The sequence below is a fragment of the Stegodyphus dumicola genome, chromosome X1, assembly GCF_044657685.1.
Source record: "Stegodyphus dumicola isolate Sdum_Otavi_A_Nest chromosome X1, ASM4465768v1".
In the NCBI taxonomy this organism is placed as follows: domain Eukaryota; kingdom Metazoa; phylum Arthropoda; class Arachnida; order Araneae; family Eresidae; genus Stegodyphus; species Stegodyphus dumicola.
In genome coordinates this window covers 215,150,771-215,174,110 of record NC_140780.1, presented here as the reverse complement: position 1 = coordinate 215,174,110, position 23,340 = coordinate 215,150,771, and the positions used below count along the sequence as shown (strand labels likewise).

At 32.0% G+C, this 23,340-nt stretch overlaps 1 protein-coding gene across 4 annotated transcripts in view; it reads right to left on the bottom strand.

Moving 5' to 3' along the window:
* Fibp (acidic fibroblast growth factor intracellular-binding protein) overlaps nucleotides 1-22,952 on the bottom strand; it is an 83,962-nt gene extending 61,010 nt beyond the window's left edge. For 2 of the 4 annotated variants that reach the window (XM_035358166.2, XM_035358168.2), the window contains exons 1-3: nucleotides 22,735-22,951; nucleotides 13,812-14,007; nucleotides 2,333-2,459 (exon numbers count right to left, since the gene is read on the bottom strand). In XM_035358166.2, coding sequence (XP_035214057.1) covers nucleotides 2,333-2,459; nucleotides 13,812-14,007; nucleotides 22,735-22,942 — 531 coding nt within the window. In that variant the 5' untranslated portion in view covers nucleotides 22,943-22,951. Of the gene's footprint in view, nucleotides 1-2,332; nucleotides 2,460-13,811; nucleotides 14,008-22,714 lie in introns of all 4 variants that reach the window. The other 2 variants (XM_085808442.1, XM_085808443.1) reach the window with 2 other exon arrangements.
* Between the last annotated feature and the right edge of the window lie 388 nt (nucleotides 22,953-23,340).

The window sequence follows — 23,340 nt, the reverse complement described above, 5'->3', positions numbered from 1 at the left end:
AATTCATATTCCCTGACGAGAAATTTCAGCGCTTTTTCAATTTGGCCAATATACTCCAAACAGCACGATACACATCAAACAATGCTAAATCAACATAATAATTAAAAGCACATATGAGATCTTCAAGAATTGAAAACTGAATTTTACTGAGAGGCGGAAAAAATAACTTAAATATTGAACTTATGGAGAAGTCGAGAGATTTTTGTAACTGATGGTAAATTTAAATAATCATTGGGTACGTGTCAGCTAAATGTCACTGTCAGCTTAGTGTCCCGTTGACTAAATGTCTTGACAGTTAACTGTGCTTGGCTAAATGTCCTGATGGCAAATTCTGTGTGTCAGCTAAATGTCCTGTCGGCTAAGTGTCCTGTCAGCTAACTGTCCATGTTGGCTAAATGTCCTATCGGCTAACTGTCCGTATCAGCTAAATGTCCTGTCGGCTAACTAGTGTCGGTTAAGCGTCCCGTCTGCTAAGTGTTACAGACACGGGAGAAATACCTTATATACTCCCCCTTTTAAAGGGCAACTGGGGATTTAGGGGACCCAATCGACAAATCCTGGTGGTGAAGAATCGTCATTCACCACCTTTTAGTTCGGGCACCACAGTAGAGACATTAGGTTATTTCGTAGCAGGAGAGATGAAAAATGAGCAACGCCTTTGCCGGGACTCAAACCATAGGCCTCTCGAATACGTGCTGAGCATGCTGACCACTACACTACAAAGGCATGCTAAGATGGCGGGAGAAATACCTTATAAAGTAATATCAAATTTGAAGATTCCAAAGCAGGAATAATGATTTATGCATATTCTAATGCTACAGGAATGCACAATTAAAAACATTTTGCAATTCAAAAAAATGCATCACTTGAAGCAGCATTTTAGAAGGCGTAAATATTTTACGCATCGTCTTATCAGTCAAATTCACAGAATCGATGACACAAACATTAACGAAAGGTTTGAAAATCATTTCATAGAGACTTGGAAACATTTGAAATTGTTTTTTTTTAACTGATGATCCAACATTTGTCCTTATTATGGATAACTGGTTGGCTCATATTTCACTTCTAGTTTTGTAAAAGGCTTACTGGAATGCTTCGATCTTATTCTTTCCTCTATACATATCCATTATTCAGGCAGAGGACACTGAAGTTCTACACATGCTGAAATGCAGATATATAACAGCTATTTTAAAATCTATGCTACGTTTTTTTTTCTGGAGAATTGAAAGAACATTAGAAATTTTTAAAAGTATTTTAACATAAAATCTTCAGAGTGTAAAGCATTGCAAGGTCTTAGACGGGCATCTCGGCAGATATTTTAAAAAATGCTTGGCATAATTTATGGCCAGTTATCATCTTTCATAATTATGATGACAGCCATGAATTCTCAAATATAAGCAAAAGGTGAAATTTTTCAATTAATGGAATTTGTTAACAGATGTGTGTGTGTGTGTGGGGGGGGAATAATAAGAAGATACAACAGAACTTTTCTACAGTTATGACAATGCGTCAATCAATAATTCTGAATTTCTTCCTATAGTTAATTTTATAATTATATGATGTGTCTGAAAAATTAATTTGTCCAAATCCTTTTAGACATTATTCCAAACATACTGAATTTCACAGTTGGTTTGTTTACATTCTGTACAATGGGCAAGCATGTTTACATAGTAGATAGTGAATAGGGATAATCTTGAAAATAGGTTTAGTACACAATTTTCCGGAAAAACGGAAAATACAAGCACAGAACAAAACTGCAGAATGACTTCAGGAATTCAATTTGGGAAATCTTTAATGCTCAAGATTCTGTAAAAAGTTTATTTTTCTGTCCCTTAAAGTCCATAAAAATCACTTTTAAAGTAATGGATATAAGTTATAGGTGGATATAGCATTTTAACATTAATTTCCCTAATGCATTTTTATAAAAATCACTATCTCCTAATAAAATATCCCTATTTTATCTCACCACCATGCTTTTCACTTTTACTGACATTATTTCCTTTGTATGTTGTTTTATTTAAAAAATATGGTAGTTTTCCCTTTTCAATAAACATTGGTTAAATAATTCCTAAGGCATGAACATGCTTTAGTTAGCTGTTTACATGCAAACTATTCAGATTTAATATAAAAATTAGAGAAAAATACAAACAAAGCTCAGAAAAACATGACTATAATGCACAAAATTCATTAATCCATATAACCACTAGTCCCACGACGTACAGATTTTTGGAATCATTAGTATTGTCATAGGTAAAGCTAACTATAAAACATTTTCTTTACAAAATAATTAAAAATATAAACAGGTGATATATATATATATATATATATAGACCTGTCTTCTGCAACTTTTAATCTGAATTCCAGTTTTCTCACTGACATCATCAAGATCTTTTCGATTTCTAGCAGACAGTTTCTTGCCAAGAAATTCTCGGATAACTGTATCATCAAATTCATAATACCTAAAATGCAAAGAACAAGACAGCATGCATAACAAACAAAGGAAAATAAAAGAGCAATTAATACATTTAACACTGAGATATTTTACAATATAAAAGGTTCCTTAAAACTGAGCTATGAGAGATTTTATTTTTTAGAACCATACACATAAAAATAATTTTAGAAAATAAATTTAAAGAAGTTAAAGCTGATTTATGCTCATCCATAAAGTAATGGATGTATTTTTAAAACATATCTACATGCTTATAGATGTGATTAGAATAGACAGCTCAACTATATCTCTTTCACACAGTTGGCTGTAGATTTATGGTTCAAGTTAAAAAAAATGAATCAAACAATGTAAATTTTCGGATTACGATAATTTTGGTCACATTCACATCTTTAATGAAAAATATACATGGTTCACAAAAAGTGTCAAGTTGATTTTAAAAAAAAAACTTCACCTTTGTATGATCAAAACTACCAGAGAAATCCTTAATCAGACTGCATGCAAAAAATTACAATAAAGATCTAAGTGTTTAAATTTTTTCATATACATTTCTAAAAAGTAACTTTTATACAGTACAAAGTCTGTAATCTTGACTCTTCAGGACTTCGGCGATTCTGGATTATAGATCATCAATTTAAATCTGGTAAGATGGCATGCAGAAATTATACAATTAAAAATATGAAACCATAATTTATGAAATAAAGAGCAATTATTATCTAAAGGATATAAAATTTTACAAAAAAAAAAAAAAAAAAAAAAAAAAAAAAGAAGCTTAATATTTATTTGTTTACTTTATTAAACACTTCTTTCAACGTGCGCATGCGTAATGTATGCACATTCTTTACGTGCATGCGTAAAGTTTGTGGCTTTGAGGTCTGGATTATAGATCATTCCAGATAATGGACATCAGGATTACGAACTTTTTACTGTACTAGCATACATAAACAATACACCTGCTATCCCAAATCTGGCTTATTACGAACAAACTTTCTGATCCTTTCCAATTTTTTATAAACTTAATGTTATTTTATACTGCTTTAGTGAACCACTAAGTCTATGAAAATTGGATTTAACAAACCATCAAAATTTTTCATGCTTTTTCTAGAATTTCTGCAAGTTTTAGCAAAAAAAATTACTCTCACACATTTAAAATTAAATTATTAACTCATAGTAATCACATGCATTTACAGTGGTAGGATCCACATTACATTTGCAAAGGAAAACACCTTCATCACCTTTCTTTTATCTTCACCATCATTTTTCTGTGCATTCTAAATAATGGCTTTGCAAAAGAGGTGTAAATCCAAATCTAGAGGAACGAGGATCAAATAAGCTTATCTTAGGACACCATATAGTGAACATGATCTTTAAATCAAAGAATGTCAAATGGTTTTCAGATACCATTCAGATTCTCTGATTGAGATGTCAGACAGAGCTCTACTTAAAGTTGATGTTAAGGTGAAGATTTTGAATTTTTTTTTTTTTCAGATATTAGAGGCACGATCAAGAGTGTGAAGTATCATTATAGGATGCAGTTGGTTTTAAGCATTTCGGAGAAGTACAACAAACATGTCGATTACAATGTCTTACTTCTTGATTTAGAAAATCTTGAAACCTTATTGTCTTGAATCAATGCTGGTCTAGCCGATGGCGTTGAATATTAAAACAAGGATTGACCTATCTCTAAGTGGCTGGGGGGAAAATGGCATTTATATATTCTCAGAATACGATAAGGAGTTTTTCAAACATGCTATGATAATGTTGTTACATGTGAAGATCCACATGATGAAAATACTGTCTGTGATAGAAATTAAAATGAGAAATGCTGACATTGAATATTCTTCTTCTGATGCTGATGAAAATGCAACACACATGAACATGAATTTTCTACCACTTCAGATACCAAGGCTTTCATGCATTTCATCAATAAGGTTTTATTCATATAAATTGTAAAACTGAAAGTGATGGAATCGTTTTAATTTTGGATAAATGTAGGTATAAAATTTTCCTGAAATCTGCATCACACCAATAGAAAATTAGATTATTTTTATACTCAAAAGTTATGTAAAAGTTAAGCTCATAATTATTTTTGTTATTAATTTTAAGTGTTTTCATATTTTCATGGATAAAATTAATTAGTTACAAATGTATAATATGAGGGAAGGAACAGAAGCATGATATATCATGGTTTGTACACAATTCTGCACATGGGAATTAAGCACTTTCAAGGGCCATTAATGAAAAAAAATAAAGGACCCATCGAGAAATGAATAAATATAATTAAAGATATTAGTTATGCCTGAACTTCACTTTTGTGATACCATCCTAAGAATAAAATAAATCCACAAGTAGAATGCATTATTATTACACCTAATTTAATAAACATAAATATAAAACAAATTTGAAAATAAAATCAACTTTATAAAATTTATCAGGTATCATTGAATATTTATTAAATATTTATATAAATTAGCTGGACATATTTGAAAGAAGATTAGTGACATTTCATTTACGATTTACAAACAGTTAGCTTTATGTTGATTTTTTTTATGTCTTATTTTGTCACATAATTGCTCAGTTTGGAGGATTAGTAAAATAGCAGGTAGATTTTATGCCAAATGGCATAGGTTAAAATGAGAAGTAAAATCATAATCAGCATGATTCGTTACAGAAGACAGTAGTTAGTTTAAAACTAATGACCAACTATGTTAGCTTCGACTAAATCTCTTAGCTAGTTATAGTTAGTTCTTACTTCTTATTTTTGAGTTCAAGCCAGAGTGGAGGCTTTGTTGCAAGCTCGAAGAAAAGGCCAACATTTCATTTTATTTTGATTGAAATAAAGGGTAATTAAGCCTTCTTGAGTTTATGGTTGCTGTTCTTAGAACTAAGCGATAATTTGCTTAACAGTTCACTAGGTTCCTTGACATTTAATTTAGTAGAATCAAAGTGAGGGATTCTACAAATTTAATTAAAAAAATATTTGTTAAAAAGCCCTATTAAAATCACACTATATTAACATGTCACAGTTTAAAATACATGTAATTTACAACATTGATTCTTAAACGATATTAAAATAACTAAACATTAAGAGCTACAAAATAGTTACGTTCTGTAGCAACATTAAAGAAAATTTTTGTGCACCTTTTTAATTTGAAGCCTTTTCAGACATTAAACGACCCCAAAACCTTAGTTTAAAAACTAAATGACTTTCATTCTAGTGAGGAGAAATGAAAAGGGAAAATTATAGTAAATGCTGAAATTATAAACAACTGCTTAATTTACATAATAATAACTGTACATATCTTCAAAGAATAATTTTCTTTTTCTTTATGTATTCGGTTTCTTTCTTTAATACATTTTCTCTTCATTTTAGAATTTTTGGAATTAAAGATTTCTGTTAATTCTAAAAAACTAAATGCATTTAGAATGTATAGGAAAAAGGGTGCTAATTTTATTTCTTTAGTAATATGAACATTCAGAATAAATACGAAATGATATATGGTAAGAGCCGGTTACAGAGCCAGTAAGCAGAATTTTTAGAATTTAGTAACACACTAAGCAAAAAAATTTAGAAATGGCAAACTTTTAGAATTTAGGGAGGCACAGAGATTGCATCAGGTGGGATGTGTAGCACCAGCCCTGTGTATGATCCACAGAGCTGTAGCTAGGGTTTTCAGTGCTCAGGGACAACTGAAGGTTTTGCACCCCCTTCTGTATGCCAAGAATGAAAAAATTTAATTCTAAAGTTTTGTAACATCAATTTGGCATCCCATGGATGATGCGCCAGGGGGCAGATGTCCCATCTTGCTCCACCACTGATGATGCATTGAGATATAAAAGATGAGTATTTTAAACTGTTTGCTTTCAATTTCTTTATTAATAGAAAAATTCCTTTCTATAAATATCTGTGCATATGATAAGATTAGAAGCATTTTTGATATCTTCCATGCTTGTGTCTAGTGAACAGTAGAGACACCAAAGGGAAGATAAACATGTTAAGAAAAAGACTTCTAGTATCTAGAATGTAAGTAAAACATTCAAATATTATGTTCCCATTGTTTTGAAAATTCTCCAAAAAGTAAAAGTTCATCACAAGCTTTCTGTAAAATGCATCCATTAGGTGTTAATACCATGAAGACATTTTTCTGAAATCTTCTAGATTCATGGGTCTATAAATCTTGCCTTCAAATCCATCTAAACTTTCCAAGTTGCAATGTCTAAAATCTTAAAGAAAATTTACCATTACCAATTCTGTAACAGCAAAAAGCAAGAAATATGTTGAAAAAAATCAGAGGAAAAAAGTGTAAAATTAATTTTATAGAGAAAATTGATGCGTATTGAGATAATTACATGTGAAAAACTTTTACTATGAAAAAATTTTTAAAAAGCATCTGTAATTAATATATAGCTATTTTGCTTTTGCTACGAATTGTTTCATAAACTGAGCTAAAGTTCAAATTAAGCATTTATTACCTTGTTTATTTTTTAGATTCAAATTATTATATACTAAGTTGCCAAAATGGAAAGTAATGTCACTTTATAAAATGATAGCAAAAAATAAAAAGTTTCACTTTAATATTATTTCTTGAATACAATTTCAATATATTAGCATTATTTTAATGAAATTATTTCAATGCTATAATGATGGAAAAAATATCATTGAAAAATTCCAAGATTTCTAAAATAAAAATTTTCTATACAGACTGATCTTAAAATTGCCAAAATGTTGATAAATCGCCAAATTTGGAACCTATTAATAAAGAATTCACATTACCAAAGCCAAAGTTGTTAAAAGAGCTTTCATTAGAAAAAATGAAATAATTTTAAAATGCTTATGTTTCACTTTTTGCTCAGAAACTTGAGTATCCCACTGTTTATATTAGAAATGTGACATGACTAACACATAGCAAAACTGGAAGGGAATGGCCAACAAATTTAATAACTGAACAAAATAATAATTATAATTAAACCTTATTATTTTTCACTTCTTTTAGTAGATATAATGATCAGTTTTTTGGGGGTGGGAATTAATGATAAAATGTTTACAAGTTTTATGAGGATAATGGATTTTTCTTTTTAGTTCAGATGTCAAGAACCAAATTTCCTATCCTTTGAAGTTTGTTATAGTGGGGTGTGCGTATAACATATATATGTAACAAATACACCATTCCTGTAAGAGCCCTTCTCCAGCCTTTGTTTTTGCAACAATGGTTGTCGATACAGTACAAAGTCCGTAATCCAGACTCGTCGGGACTTCGGTGATTCCGAATTATAGATCATCAATTTAAATCTGGTAAAATGGCATGCAGAAATTATACAATTAAAAATACGAAACCGTAATTTATGAAATAAAGAGCAATTATTTTCTATAAGAGATAATAAAAAGATAGATCATGTGGTGGCCGTCTCTTTTGATGTTACTGGAGCATTTGACTCTATTCGTTGGCCGTCGCTCCTTGTCAAGTTACTTAAAATAAAGATACCAAGAAATGTTTTAAACATTATTATAGATTATTTTAATAAAAGAAAGATTGTGTATGAGAATGAAGATGGTCAATCTATAATTATTGATTCTAGCAAGGGTTGCCCTCAGGGGCCTTCTAGTGCTCCTCTGTACTGGAACCTCATTGCAAATGATTTATTGAAAAGACATTTTCACTGGTAGTTCGGTCTGAGGTTCGAATCCCGCGAACGTTTCTTGTTCAGTTACAAAGGTCCACTGTTCAAGTCCTGTAATTGCAGTGTCGAGAATACAGACTAACTTGTCAAACGAAATGTTTTCATTTTCAATAACCTCTCTGTCACTTTCTTCACTATCGGAAGCGGTATTTTCTGGATTTAGAACCATACTACAGATTTAGCCATCTGTTGATTGATTGATGATTGGGGCATTGTCGTTGCAATGAAAAACTTTTGTTATATCATCTTCATTTATTACTGCTTCTCCACATTTCTTTAGAAAATCCAGTAACTGGAAAATTTCACCTTTAGTTTGTGATGTCCGAAAACCTTCAAATTCGTGGCTATCATTTTCGTTTTCACCATAAAACATGGTAGCTGGCCATAAATTATGCCAAGCACTTTTTAAAGTATCTGGAGACACATCCTCCTACGACCTTGCGATGCTCCACACAGCAGATTTTATGCTAAAAAATTTCAAAAAGTCTTGAATAGTCTTGCCATTGTTTAAAAAATTTAACATAGATTTTAAAAATGCTATTTTATATTTGCATTTCAGCACGTGCACTATTCCCATATCCATAGGCTGAATGATAGATGTACAATTTGGAGGGAAGAATGATATGGATACATTATCTTTCACTAAAACTTCGAGTGAAGTATGCACCGAACAATTGTCAACAATCAGGATTATTTTTGAGTCATCAGGTAAACCAACTGAATTCAAATGTTGCCAAGCCTCGGGTATAAAATGATTTTTAAACCAATCATTCATCAACGCTTGTGTCATCCATGCTTTTATTTGCGCGATATATAATGGGAAAAATCGTTACTCCTTTAAATGCTCGAGGTCGTGCATATTTTCCGATTACGAAAAGTTTGCACTTGTGCGTTCCTGCAGCATTTGCGTATGGTAAAATTGTTAGTCTCGCTTTGGAATCTTTGACACCAGTTGGAGCCTTTTCTGTAGAGGTTGCCAAGGTATTTCACAGTACATATTGCCAGAAAAGACCAGTTTCATCAGCATTGAAAATTTGTTCTGGAGATAATTGTTCACTAGTAATGAGTTAAATGAATTCATCTGCAAATTGTTCAGCAACTTTAGTATCAGCTGAAGCTTTTTCACCTGAAATTTTTAATAGTCTTATACCATGGCAATTTTTAAATTTGGTTAACCAACCTGTCGAATATGTGCACTCAGTGTTTAAGTTCATTTCTTCATGAAATATTTTGGCTTGAGCCATTAGCATTGGACCTGCCAATGGCACGTCCTCGCTGCGAGTCTGTCAGACCCATTCAATCATCACTTTGTCATGATAATCACTTTTAGCATAACGAACCCTTTTTCCGTTATTCATGGCATGTATGGTGTCAGAATCCACAAAAAATTCGAAAAGTTCCCTTTCCTTTTTGCTTATGTCATATACAGTTGACTTTCCAATGTCATACTCCTTGCATAATTTTGAGACAGATATGCTTTTATCCATTTTTTGCAGCAATTCCACTTTTTGTTTGATGGACATCGAAACATGCTTTCACTTTGTAGATCCTTTGGCAGCTCCAGAATTGGAAACTCTTTTTGACATAATCGAAAGTTCAAGCTTAATTTTTATAAAATTGCTCTAACAGTCTGCAAAAAATAATAAGCCGGATCCAATTAGAAGATTAAGGAACAGCGCAATTTGCAACATTAACCGAAATGCCTTAGAATCAGTAAAGATTTAATTTTAGCCTAGCTTATACTGTCTGTTATACATTAAACGTGCATGCGTAAAGCATACAAAAAAAAGTTTGTAGCTTTGAGGTTCGGATTATAGATCATTCTGAATAATGGGCGTCCGGATTACGGACTTTGTACTGTATATATTTCCAATTACATAAACAATTTAAATGATGCAAGTATTTATGTTTTGGCAATTAAAAAAAATCAGTTTTAAAAGATTATGAAATCACAGTCTTCTGGTGCATATATCTCCAAAAATTTTATATGCATTATAAAATAAAACACAAAAAGTCTGATCCCCATAAGACAAAACTGAATGCGATATATGAAGACCTGGAGGGAAGAACCATTTATTTCTACTGACAGGAATTTTGAGAAAAATGAATTTTTATTTTATGTTTTTTATATTTTTTTTTGTTTATTTATTATTCAATGCAAAAGAAAACAAGACAATCATAAACTGTCATCCTTTACTTAACAAAATTTGTATTATAAACAAGCCCCCCCCGAAAAAAAATGAAAGAAAAGAATTTAAAAATTTTTTAGGTGACTAAGTTTTTCTCTTCCATTTTCTTCTGTTAATCTTGCAAACACAAATCTTTGCTTCACAAGTTTTTCTAATATGTTGTCAAGTATATCAATCTCAGCTTTTAATGCACCACAAAGACTACAAGTGTTGTCTACTACAAGTGTACAAGACAAAGTAACTGAATCCGATGTTAAACATAGAATTAAAAATACCTCTGAATTTATCCTATAATAATACTGGATTGTTCGTTTTGCATATCCTGTAATTTTGTGATGTTAAACTCTTTGGGCAGGTATAATTTCTTAGCCTTTTTAAGGGATAATGAGACTTTCTCCTCCCAAGGGAGTTGATAAACTCAATTAATTTAGAAATAGTTTCCTCAGGAATTGAATGTTTTCAGTTTGTATGTTTTTCTCTGTGGTCTACCAGTACTTTTCCATCAATGGCCAAAGCTTGTTTTTTTATAAACTAATTTTTGAAGTTTTACAGTATTTTGTTTATTTTGTAATTTAACCATGTTTTGCTCAGGATCTGTAAAGCTTCAGAAGAGAATCATGCCAAAGTAAAGCAGAAAATTAAACAAAGCAACAACCTTATGGCAGAGATTTGGTTGAGGCTATCAGTTTCTAGGGCAAAAAGGCACAGATCCCTCTTCATCAGGAGTAAAGAAACCTGAAACGAAGGGAAAGCCACAGTTGTATTTGTGTCCAAAAGGAGTAAAGCGAATGAGAAAGTAGCACTATCTGTTGGCAGTAATGGTAATAAAAATTAAAGTTAATAGTATTTTAGAAGGACTAGGTAGGAATGGACTAGAAATAAAGTCATAAGCTAAACAAGGTTAAATCTTTATGAATGTAAACACCTTTAAGAAAATCTAATGCACCAATGGAAGAAGGTTTTTGGATAATTTTTTGCAAAGCCTAAGTAAGAAAAACTCTGATTAAATTTCCAACTATGATTAGCTACCGAAGACTTGTTAATTTCGCTTTTTCAGATATAAGATTCAAGTTCCTTGATGTGAAACTTTAATGCTCTTTCATTTTGTCCAATGTATTTCAAACCACACTGATAAGATATGTCACAACTTCCACAAGAATTAAAGTCTGCAATATGAATAAAGACTGCAAACTATGGACTAGAGTATGTTTATCTTGCCAAAGATCTAAAGTTCACAGACATCTTTGGGAAAATGCAAAGTACCTCCACACAGATTCCAGCATTTAAACATAGATCTGTTTGGCCCGCTACCTCCCTAAAAAGGATTCAAATATCTTCTAACCATCATCGATCGTTATACATGATGGATCAAAGCAGTACCGTTAGAAGATCAACCAGCAGAATCTATTGCTAAAGCTTTGATTTATGGTTTTCATGCTTTAGAATTCCGAATCGCATAACATTTGACCAGGTCGGCAATTTGATAGCCAACTTTTTCAAGCTATAGGAAAATATCGTGGTTTTCATACAAACACTACAACTGCATACCATCCACGGCCAAATGACCTGATCGAAAGACAATACCAAACTTTAAAAGCAAGCCTCAAATGTCATCTACTCGAATCAAAATCATGGCCTTTTGTTCTTTTAGGCATAAGATCTGCAGTCAAGGAAGACTTAGGTTGCTCATCCACAGAGCTTGTACATGGAATCGCTTTAGCATTAAAAGGAGAATTCTTTTCAACAGTACCTCATATGAAACAGTCTGAATTTTCTCAAAACCTTCAGAAAATAATAAGAGATATGAAGTCAAGTCCTACTACCACCATGGAAATAGAACAGTCTTTGTTTCTAAACATCTTTCCAACTGTTCTCCAATATTCCTATACAACAGCATTAATAATTCTTCACTACAGCCTGTCTATCTAAACCGTATCCTGTAAGAGCAAGAACGGATAAGTATTTCGATATTGAAATCCACGGAAAAGTTAAAAGAGTTTCAATAGACAGACTAAAGCCATGTTTTCTAGTGAAAGATTCTGATATTCCTTTCCAAGACTCCCATTCCAAAAAAGCAGAACTTGGGGAAACACCTGCACTCAAGCACACTGAAGAAAATTCAGAAACTCAGCATGAAGCCAAGACTACTAGAGCAGGCAGACATGTGAAGTTCCCCAGTCACTTTAAAGACTATGTTCCATAATTGCTGTCACTAGGAAGGGGGGTGTGTAGCATCGCTTCAGTTCAGTCAAGTTTCTAATTTAGTTAAAGCAGAATGGCAATACTTTTTCTTGTCTCCACAAAAAACAAAGGTCGGTATTCTATTATGTGATTTAATGTGCATGTAAATAGTAAACAAGTATTATGAATAAGTATATATAACATTGTACTGAATAAAATATTGATTCTATTGGGGTCAGAAAGGTGTTATTTTCCTATATTTGCATACGAGACACTTCAAAATGCAAAGGCAGAATTTGAATTTTCATATAACTATTTCAAGAATGTGCTGGGTGTGTAAGAATTCCAGAAAAACTTTGAACTTGCAAAAACAGAGGCTCTAAAACTACCAGCATTAGCCCAAAAGTATAATTTTATGTGACAGAGTTATAACACTGACTTGAGTAACATTACAATTTAATGCTGGGGCCTTGAGAAATCTCAGTGTGAGGATTGTGAGGCCTAGGTGATATGATAGACCCTTGCATTAAACAAACATCCAACCAAAGTAACTTTGATGAATGCAAGATACAGAACTACACAGCTTGCTAATTTGAACACTAGGATGTATAACTGGAAACAAGAAGCCTAGTCACACCATTAATGTTTTTCTACTATTTTGGGCAGATTGACAGATCTGTATGTGGAAAAAGCTTTATGAATGAATAGACACCACATGTCAATAAGAAAGTGGTGTGAAGTTTCTTAAGCTGGAATTCATTGAGACCTATCAAATGTCTACATGTGTCTATGAGAAATGTGTCTCTTTTCTGACGATATGCATCCATTCATACCTTACTTTTCATTTGATAAGTTTGCTCTTTTTTAAGACAAATGCACAGCCGCAGACATCTAGAGATACTAAATTAAGTTTAGATTTCTTAAATAAATGCTGAGTTGTCCCACTGCTAAATTACCACAGTTCAATGTTATCATCTAGGATGCTACACAAAACACTATGGAACCTTATACCTCTGATTACAGCAAAATTATGGACCCTTCTGCAGGACGTATGGTGTTTTCTGCCTACAAAATATTTTTGCACATTTCTAATTTTTTTTTTCATTCCATGACCCCCTTCCATGAAGTATTAGGCTGATCGGCCTTTTATTTTTTTCCTTAAATTTCTGTGAGTAACCCAGTAAATCCAAGATCCATTCTCTTTTTTTGAATCACTCATACATAACTGCTACTGAGTTTAAACATATATAAAATATTAAAGAACTGTTAGAAGGGTTACAAGAATGGATAAAAAATTTAAATTCATGAACAAATACCTTTCAATTAACATACGCTGCATACTAGGAGCAATTTGAAATATCCATTGCTCAGTTAACCGTCTTGGATAATGCAATAATCGCTCTAGCATTTGAAATGTTCTGTAATGATCTAAAACATCACTGAGAAGCATGCTGAAGTCAATATCAAATTCTTTTAATGACCCATTGATTAGAATAGTAGCTCCTTCTGAAGCTGAGAACAAAATTGATACTATTATATAAAAATATAACATGGTTACATTAAAAATTAACAGAAATGCACAGCGTCCAAAACTTATTATTTACACAAATATATTGCACAAATTAACAAAAGAATTATACAAAAATTATTTGTACCTTTAAAATAGAAAGTATAACGTGTGAATATTAAATAAAATATTATAAATAAAAACTATTCAAATTATTGTATTCAATCTTTTGTCTTGAATTTTCAATCAAACTGAAACATTTGATGTTCTTTTTTGTGATGAAAGCTATGTAATGCAAATTTGTCTGTTCAATACTTTTGTTATGGACATTTGACAGACTTTAAGGTAAAAAGTAGAGAACAAAATTGCAAACTTTGGTACTACTCTTGTATGCTCCCTCAGGTCGCCAAATGCAGCGATATGTGTTGTGCTCTGGTATTTGGTGCGACTGAGCGTTCTGTGATGGTTTTGGGGGCGATGTTGGTTTCTATAGCAAACCTTTTTAAGTGGAAACTTGGATTTGCTAGTTGGTTCGTGTGGTGTGTGGTAATTAAGTGATTTATGATGTGTTGGCAAAATTTTAGTCGCATGCCTGGTACAACTACTTTTCCAGGTGGTTGGAAAATCTACAAGTATTTAGGAGAAGAAGATTTTGAACATTTATTTCTGAAAGATGGTATCAATTTTGTGGATAGTGAGTCTGGCTGTCATATAAATATGATAGAGATTACGTGGTGGCATGTTAAAGCTATGTTGCCTACTTATAATTGGAAATGCGATTTTGTGTTTTATTTATTTGGTGGTTTATATATTTTTCCATCGTTGTTCTGAAACGCAAGATGGTGCTTTTAATAAATTTGTGGTGAAATTGTTTTGCCGATGTTCGAAATTGGTATTTCTGCTGTTCAAAGAAGCATTCATTCATGGCAAGAGCATTTTATTTTATTCTTGTTGTTATTTCGTAGAATGTTATGTTCATTGTTTTTTTAGTATGAATATCTGTCGTTATTGTTCTTTTTTTTTTTTTTTTTTTTTGATTGCATGAAATTTATTTTAGTTATTTTGTTGATTAGTGTGCAATGCCTAGATTGTGCAATTCACAGATGTTTTTTAAGTTTAAACAGAACGCTGTGTATAAGGTATTCTTTGAAATTTATTACTGTTATGTTAATTTACATAAGTTAGGTGTGCGCAGTTCATAGATTCCTTCGCTGCATGAATTGCAAAATTCTTCGATCATTTTTTAAGTTAAAACATATCGCTGTGTACATGTTCATTTGCATGAAATTTATTTTAGTTATTTTGTTGATTAGTATGCGATGCCTAGATTGTGCAATTCGCAGACGTTTTTTTAAATTTAAACAGAATGATGTGTATATGGTATTCTTTGAAATTTATTACTGTTATGTTAATTTACATAAGCTAGATGTGCGCAGTTCGTAGATTCCTTCGCTACCTGAATTGCGAAATTCTGCGATAATTTTTTAAGTTAAAACATATCGCTGTGTACATGAATTTTTGTCAAAAATTTTTTGGTTAGAAACTTTACATTTTTGCTATCTAAATTTTTTCTTTTTGTTTCGGATTTAGCTTAAATTGTGTGTTCAAAACCTGGTTTTTGCATGTGCGAAAACCGCGTTTTTGGAGACATTTGAGGCTTAAAGTTGATTTCTTGCCAAAAATATTTTTTCTCGAAAAATATTTTTGGCAGAGAGAATTGTCGCCAAGCGAGGGCATATATAAGAGTAGTTCCGAAATTTTATTTGATAGTAGGGCTAACATCTTCATTTTAAACACGGAGAAGTTGAAATACTATCAAACAAACTGTTGTTATTTAGCACACAAAAAAGAATTTGAATAAGAAAATTATTAAATGCACACAGTCATCACTATAATCTATACAACCTTTAAAATACATGTTTAACCACTCCAAAGAAAATGCTGGATTCCATTTTTTTCCATGTAGATACTCAGTGAAATAGAGATTTTAGAGATATGATTTTTTAGGAAAGCTATTAAGATTCAAGCATAATTTTTATACTTCAACAAACTATTTAAAGCAAAAAAGAAGATTAGGTAAGCACATACTTCAAAAGACCATGATTCATAATTTTAGTTTCATGCCTTTAGAATTCTTTACATTATTTACCGAAAGAACAGCCCAATCAATTTATAAAGCACATCAGATCTAAAGAAATAAATTTATGTGGGTAGTTGATCAAAGATCCCATAATAATTGAAATAAATGCTTATGTGTATAGCATACCAGAAAATCAAACATGACAAATTTGAAATGAGTAGTTACTGGTGGCTTGTATTGAATTAAAAAAAAAAAAAAAAAAAAAAAAAAAAAAAAAAAAAAAGGGCTGCTGAGTGGAGTTTTTTAAATTTGTTAAACTGAATGCAATGAAATGGGGGTTTTGAATCTGGTGGGATTGCCATGGTATTATCCACAAAGAGTATCTGGGAAAAGGTAAAAGCCTCGAAAGTAAGGTGTACAGCGAGACTCTAGTCCGAGTTGATGCTGCTATCAAGGAAAAACATCAAACTGAGTTCTGGCGCAAAAAGGTAATGTTCCATCAAGATAATGCAAGACCACATGTGTCTGCATTCACCAGCTGGACACTATACGGACTCGAATGGCATCTTTTGCCTCGCCTCCCATATAGCCCTGGGCATTGATCCTTTGGATTTCTACTTTTTTTCACACTTGCAGTTATATCTTGCTGCAGCTATCTTCCATTAGGACATCCAAAATGAGGTTGATATGTTTCTGGGCTGAAGACTTTGAAAAACTACCTAAACGTTGGCAGAAAAGCATAGATTTGGGCGGTGATTACTACCCACACTAAAGGTAATATTTTCATGTTTTTTTCTAACTTTATTAAGAATGTTTTTGCAGGAAAACTTTCGTTGCAACTAGATACTTATATTTATACAACACGAAATGTCTTTCACACATCTGCATTATTTCTCCTAAGATAAAGGTTTAAAAATGGCCTTTATATCTTTAGATAAAACTTTACAAGTTTCCACTTTTTTTTTTTTTAACTGTATAAAGTAGTAATAATAGATACAAATGTTAATACAGTCAAAAGTCGTTAATCCGGACTTGTCGGGACTTCGTCGATTCCGGATTATAGATCATCAGTTTAAATCTGGTAAGATGGCATACAGAAATTATAAAATTAAAAATAGGAAACCGTAATTTATGAAATAAAGAACAATTATGATAAATGGGTATCAAAATTTACAAAAAAAAAAAAAAAAAAAAAAAAAGCTTAATATTTATTTGTTTACTTTATTAAACATTTCTTTCAATGTAAGTTGCTTCGTTTTATGTGATAATACTTTCTCTTTAATTCTATAAACAGACATAATTTCTTCTTCAGTTACAAAGTTCCGCTGTTGAAGTCCTATAATTGCTGTGTCGAGAATACCGACTAATTTGTCAATCGAAATTTTTTCGTTTTCAATAACCTCTGTGTCACTTTCTTCACTATCGGAAGCGAATTATAATGACAAGAAATTTGATTTAAATCATATCAAAGACGGAGTACATCGAGATGAAATACTACATTTAGCAAGGAATTATAAGCCAAATAAAATAAAAACATCTGCCCTGAAGATAAGGATAGTGCTGACTGATCAACTTCCAATTCATGGCGTGCCGCGGCGTTCCTCCCTTTTGTTTTGCCTTTCAAGGCCATGTTACTAAGGCACTAGTTAAGATAAGATTTGTAGTCTTCAGTTTTGCATTACAATTGCCAATAGTTGAATTCCATGCTGGTTAAGTTTTGAGCCAACTTCACATTAAATTAATTTGTGTAGCTTTTGGTTACTAGTTTATTCGAATTAAAATTTTGCATTTGAACTTTATTGTTATAAGTTATCTTGTCATAAGTGGTTGGCTGAATCGCAAGCACAAATTGTGCCTTCTGTTCTTATTTAGTTTTAAAAAAGGATCTTTTACACCCTTCTCATGATTTAGTTGTTACATTAGACGTAGCGATAATTCACTTAATGTCTAACTAAAGTTTAGTTACATTATATGATTGCAAAGACTATATCTAAACTTTATAATAATTACATTCAACACTAGTATGCATAGATAAAAATTTATAACACTACCGCATAAGTGGGTTGTGCAAAACCCCAATAAGAAAACCAGCAAAATTTTAATTTTTTAAGCAAACAAATCATATTTTCCGAAGACAGCAAGATGGGTTTACAGTTTTCAATAATTTAAGTGAGTGTTTTTGATCAAGAAAATTCACTACTCATTGAAGGAAAGTTCATCAAAGTTATGTGGGTAGAAATGGCAACACATGCTTCAGCTCAGTATTTAGGTTTACCATAAATAACAGGGTTGTCACAATTTTTCATTAATCGTGCCCAAAAGGACTAATACTAAAGCTGTGCCAGGGATTTCACTAATATGTAATTACCCTTTAAATTTTCCATTTTTATCTTGTCTAACACTGCTAAGTCCCTCAGTCCACCCCCAATACTGGCAATTCTAACATCTTATATTACTACATATGGAAAGAAAAACTAAATAATGATGGATACTGCATAACAATAACTTCTTGTTTTTAGTTTTAGCTTAAATAATTGTGAAACATTTTCTGATTTCCATCCAGATATCTCAAGTGCATTGACTATTGGTAATAATTTTCAAGAAATAAATTTTTCAATTAATTTATCATGACAGTTTACAAAGTTAGCAAAGAATAAATTCTGTCACAGTTTGTTATTTTCTTTTTTAGTGGACAGGATAAAAACTGGTCTGGTATTTTCAGATTACTTACAGCTCCTTAAAAGTTGTCAACGAGTCGGCACCTTTGTGAATTGGTGAAAAATCCTTGTTTATCTAATATTTTGGTTCATAAATAATAATTAAAAAAATTATTTAACAAAGTGTGGTATTTTATGAGATATTTACATTATTATGGTTTTATATTACATATTTACAGCTGATATTTACATTATTGCAGACTGTGGATAATGCTCAGCAAAATAGTAGTTAAATATAAAGCATGTAGATTCATGTGCACTTAAGCATGGAAATAATAAGGTCATGTGTGGGTTGGCTCCTTACATGAGCACTAGAAAAACATTAAAAACACCACATCAGTTTTATCAAATGCTGAAAACAAGGGTGCAGATAATCAGAAATACTCAGAAATCTATACTGACAGGAAAAAATACCAAATACTGGACTCCATACTCAACCCCTGTTGCAGACTTTTTTAATTGCATAACATAATTACATAGGTACATACATAGAGTATTAGGCTTTGGGAAAACTGGAAACACGAAAAATCAGCTAAGCTCTTAACAGGATTCAAACTTCAGGTACCCTATCCCTTATCACTCAAGCAGATGATGTGAAAGACAAATATTCCTTACATTCTCACCCATTCAAAGTAGGACTGGAGAAAAAGGAGACCTAGCTACAAAATCTCCATAGTGACAAATTATCATCCACCATATTTTAAGTCAGGTGCTACCTGAAGAGCTATTTGTGTTTTTTCGAAGATAGGAAAATTAAGAAATCAACTGCACCTATCTCCTATCTGTGAACCAGTTGCTACTACTTATTGCTACACACAGATGCTACTACTTATTGCTACACACAGATGCTACTACTTATTGCTACACATAGTTGCTACTACTTACACCATGAAGTGAGGAAGGATAAAATCCAGTTAATCTTTAGATTATGGTAACTTGGCGATTTTTTGGCGACCAACCCTGCTACAGCAACCTGCTAGTTTTTGTTTGCATGCCATTTTGTTTTCACGAAGTAAAGGCATGTTTTTTTTTTTTTTTACTCAACATTTTTTTCCAACAATCTGCTAGCCGAATTACGCTTATGCTAGAACTTGGAAGAAAAGTGCTTAATCATGACAAAGATTAGGTGTGAAATTGGGACAAAGTGCAGAATCGCCCACTGCTTGACGCGTTTTTAAGAATTGCACATACACGGTATCATCCATGTACACGTTGACCTATTTTCACTTAAACAAAATCCCAGAATTGCAAAAAAATGGCATTGCACACACTCTTGACTTAATCCATGTACACTGCTAAAGTCCTAGCTAGTAACCTTTATCGCCTTACCAAAATGTCGCCATGTTACCTGTTACCATATTCCAAAGATTAGCCAAAAATCCCTTACAAATATACTATAAGTAATGTAAATCACTAGCTTGTGAAATATTTGAATGAAACCCTGTTTTGCAAATATCAAGGCCTAGAATTAAATACACATATGGAGCTGGTGTGGCTGTACACATAGCTAAATCATTAGAATTTACGAAAAACACGGCAGCAAAATTTAAGAAGCGCAGAGATTGTACCTGCAGAGAAAAGACTATCGGTACTTCATAACACTGTACAATATAGTTAAAGTTTCAGGAACAACTACACTTCCTGCTTGAAAATGCACAGGTTTTCCTGTTTCTAAGTGCATAATACATAATGGAAAATAATGTGTAATTATATTGTGGCTGATCTTTAGAATATGGTAACTGGTAGTTTGGCGATAAAGGTTACTACCTGTGACTTTGGTAATAATGTGAGCAGTATTCAGTTCCGATTACGCATTATTTTGTGTGAGGGAAATGAGAGATCATGGGCAATGTCATGTGATATTAATAGACGAATTACAGTTCTTTAATCGGAAGAGGGGGGAAATCGGGAAAAAATCTGGAAATTTTGTATTTGGCTTTATTCTGTGTTGTGTGAAACAGTGTTCGTTAATTTTTGGATCCCATGGCACTAACTAAAGTGAATTCGAAATGGGTATTTAGTGGGATTGAAAGGGGTAGTAATAAGTGTTTCTTTAAGGTTGTGCGAGATAGAAGTAAAGATGTTTTATTAAGTTATTTATTTTACCTGGTACCTTGGTGTGAACTATAAGTATGATTTTAAAGACCCTGAAACAGAAATAAGAAAAGTTTATCGGACACGTAATCATGATTCTGAAGAAGAATAGTTTAGTTAGAATTTGTTATTTGAATTCTGAAGAAGTTAGTATTTTTAATTATTTGAGGATATTATTTTTATGCATTGTTCTAAATGTAAGGTGGAAGTAAAGTAATTTGCGTAAACGTGCATGGAAATAATTTAAATATTTGACACTAAGTATTTGTAATCATTTGTAATGTTTGCGGTATGAATTAGTTAGTGAAGTTTGTAATATAATAGATAATGTAGAGGTAAAAGGTTTTGGATATTTTATTTATTTTATACGGGGAAATGTTCATATTTGGAAAGGGTATATACTTTTTCGCGATCAGGTAATTTCATATATGTTCTTTTTACCGGGTTTAAAGATTCAGAAAATTGTTATGCATTTTCGGGAAATTTTTCTAATTTATGAGAAAAAAGCAGTGTACATGGATATAGTGAAGAGTGTGCGCAATGCCATTTTTGTGCAATTCTGGGATGTTTTTTTAAGTAAAAATAAGTCGACGTGTACATGGTTTAGTGATATTTTAATTAAATGATAGTTATTTTGTGAATTTTATGTTTGTAGGAATTTGGTATACGTTTAAGTTGAAGTAAACGTGCATGGAAATAATTTAAATATTTGACACTAAGTATTTGTAATGCAGTATGAATTCATTGGTGACGTGTATAATATAATAGATGATTTAGAGGTAAAAGTTTTTGGATATTTTATTTATTTTATATGTGGAAATGTTCATATTTGGAAAGGGTATATACTTTTTCGCGATCAGGTAATTTCATATATGTTCTTTTTACCGTGTTTAAAGATTCAGAAAATTGTCATGTATTTTCGTGAAATTTTTCTAATCTATGAGAAAAAAGCAGTGTACATGGATATAGTGAAGAGTGTGCGCAATGCCATTTTTGTGCAATTCTGGGATGTTTTTTTAAGTAAAAATAAGTCGGCGTGTACATGGTTTATGTGTATGTGTTATTTTGAAAAACGCGTAAGGAGTATGGTATTGTGCACTTTTTCCCAATTTTGCAGTGAATATTTGTCATGATTAAGCAGTTTTGTTAGATAAAATTTCTAGCATAAGTGTAATTCGGCTAGTAGATTGTTGGAAGAAGTGTTCAGTAGATAAAAAGAAAAGAAACATGTCTTTACTTCGTGAAGACAAAATGGCGGCGAAAAAAAAAAAATAGAGGGTTGCTGTCGGAGAGTTGGTCGCCAAATTTTCGCCAAAAATCGCCAAGTTACCATAATGTAAAGATCAACCGTAAAAGGCTATATAAAACTTGAATCACTTTACTGGTACAAAACTGTAGCACAAGTATACAATCTGTCTTAAACATTAGGGTAAAATCCTAGTATACGGTGCAGCCTCAGCGCGATTTTGAAAATTATCGCCAGCACCAAAAATGACCCAAAGAATGTCTATGTATATAGTGTATATATACACTATATATATTATATACAGTGTATAGTATATACACTCTTTGAATGTCCCGTTTTTACTGCTCATCATAAAGTCGCCAAATCCCGTGTGCACCGGATAACTAGGATTAAATAGTAATATTTTTAGTATTTTTTAAAAGGCTATTTTTATATTTTTAACTTTTAGTGAGTAATTAAACACCACGAGATTGCTCACAGTTGACAGGCAAGATGTCAACGTGACCGTTATGAATTGCACAAATATTAGACAGATGCAACTAATGAAGACAAGCAACAGAAAATACGATATGCACTTGTTTACATTCCAGTTTACCTTGCTGACCTGACAGCCACATCTCATAAATTTCAGGATCAAGCAATGTATTATTTCCAACGAAGATATCAATATCGACATCCATACTATGCGCTACATCAATAACAAAAGGTTTCTTATACCACAAGGAAGCCAGGTTACACTGCAGTCGGAATACACTACCATACAAGAAATGTTTTCCCGTTTTAAACTCCGAAACTATTCTCATTTTGAAAAATCTATTGCCATCATGCAAAATTTCATATAAACTTAAGAGGCTTACACAGTAGCGGAAGGCAGGAGCTTACGATTTTACGAACAGAATACGCCTTTTCGAGATGTCTTTTTGCAAATCTTAAGCCATTTTCAGAGATTTTTCAAACATAAAAGATTTTCGTGAATTTTAGGGGGGTTTGTTTTATTCTTCTGAATTTTTTATATACTACGAAAATTAGCCACTGAGTAATTTCCCTTGGTGCACTAGATTTCTTTGAAGGTTCTCACATTCACAAAAAATTATCTTCTTTACTTAATGGCATTAATCCCAATCCAGTTTTTCCTAACTCAGTCAGAATTATAAAATTGTAGTTTTTCACTATTTAATACTAATTTTCTCGAAAGATGGCG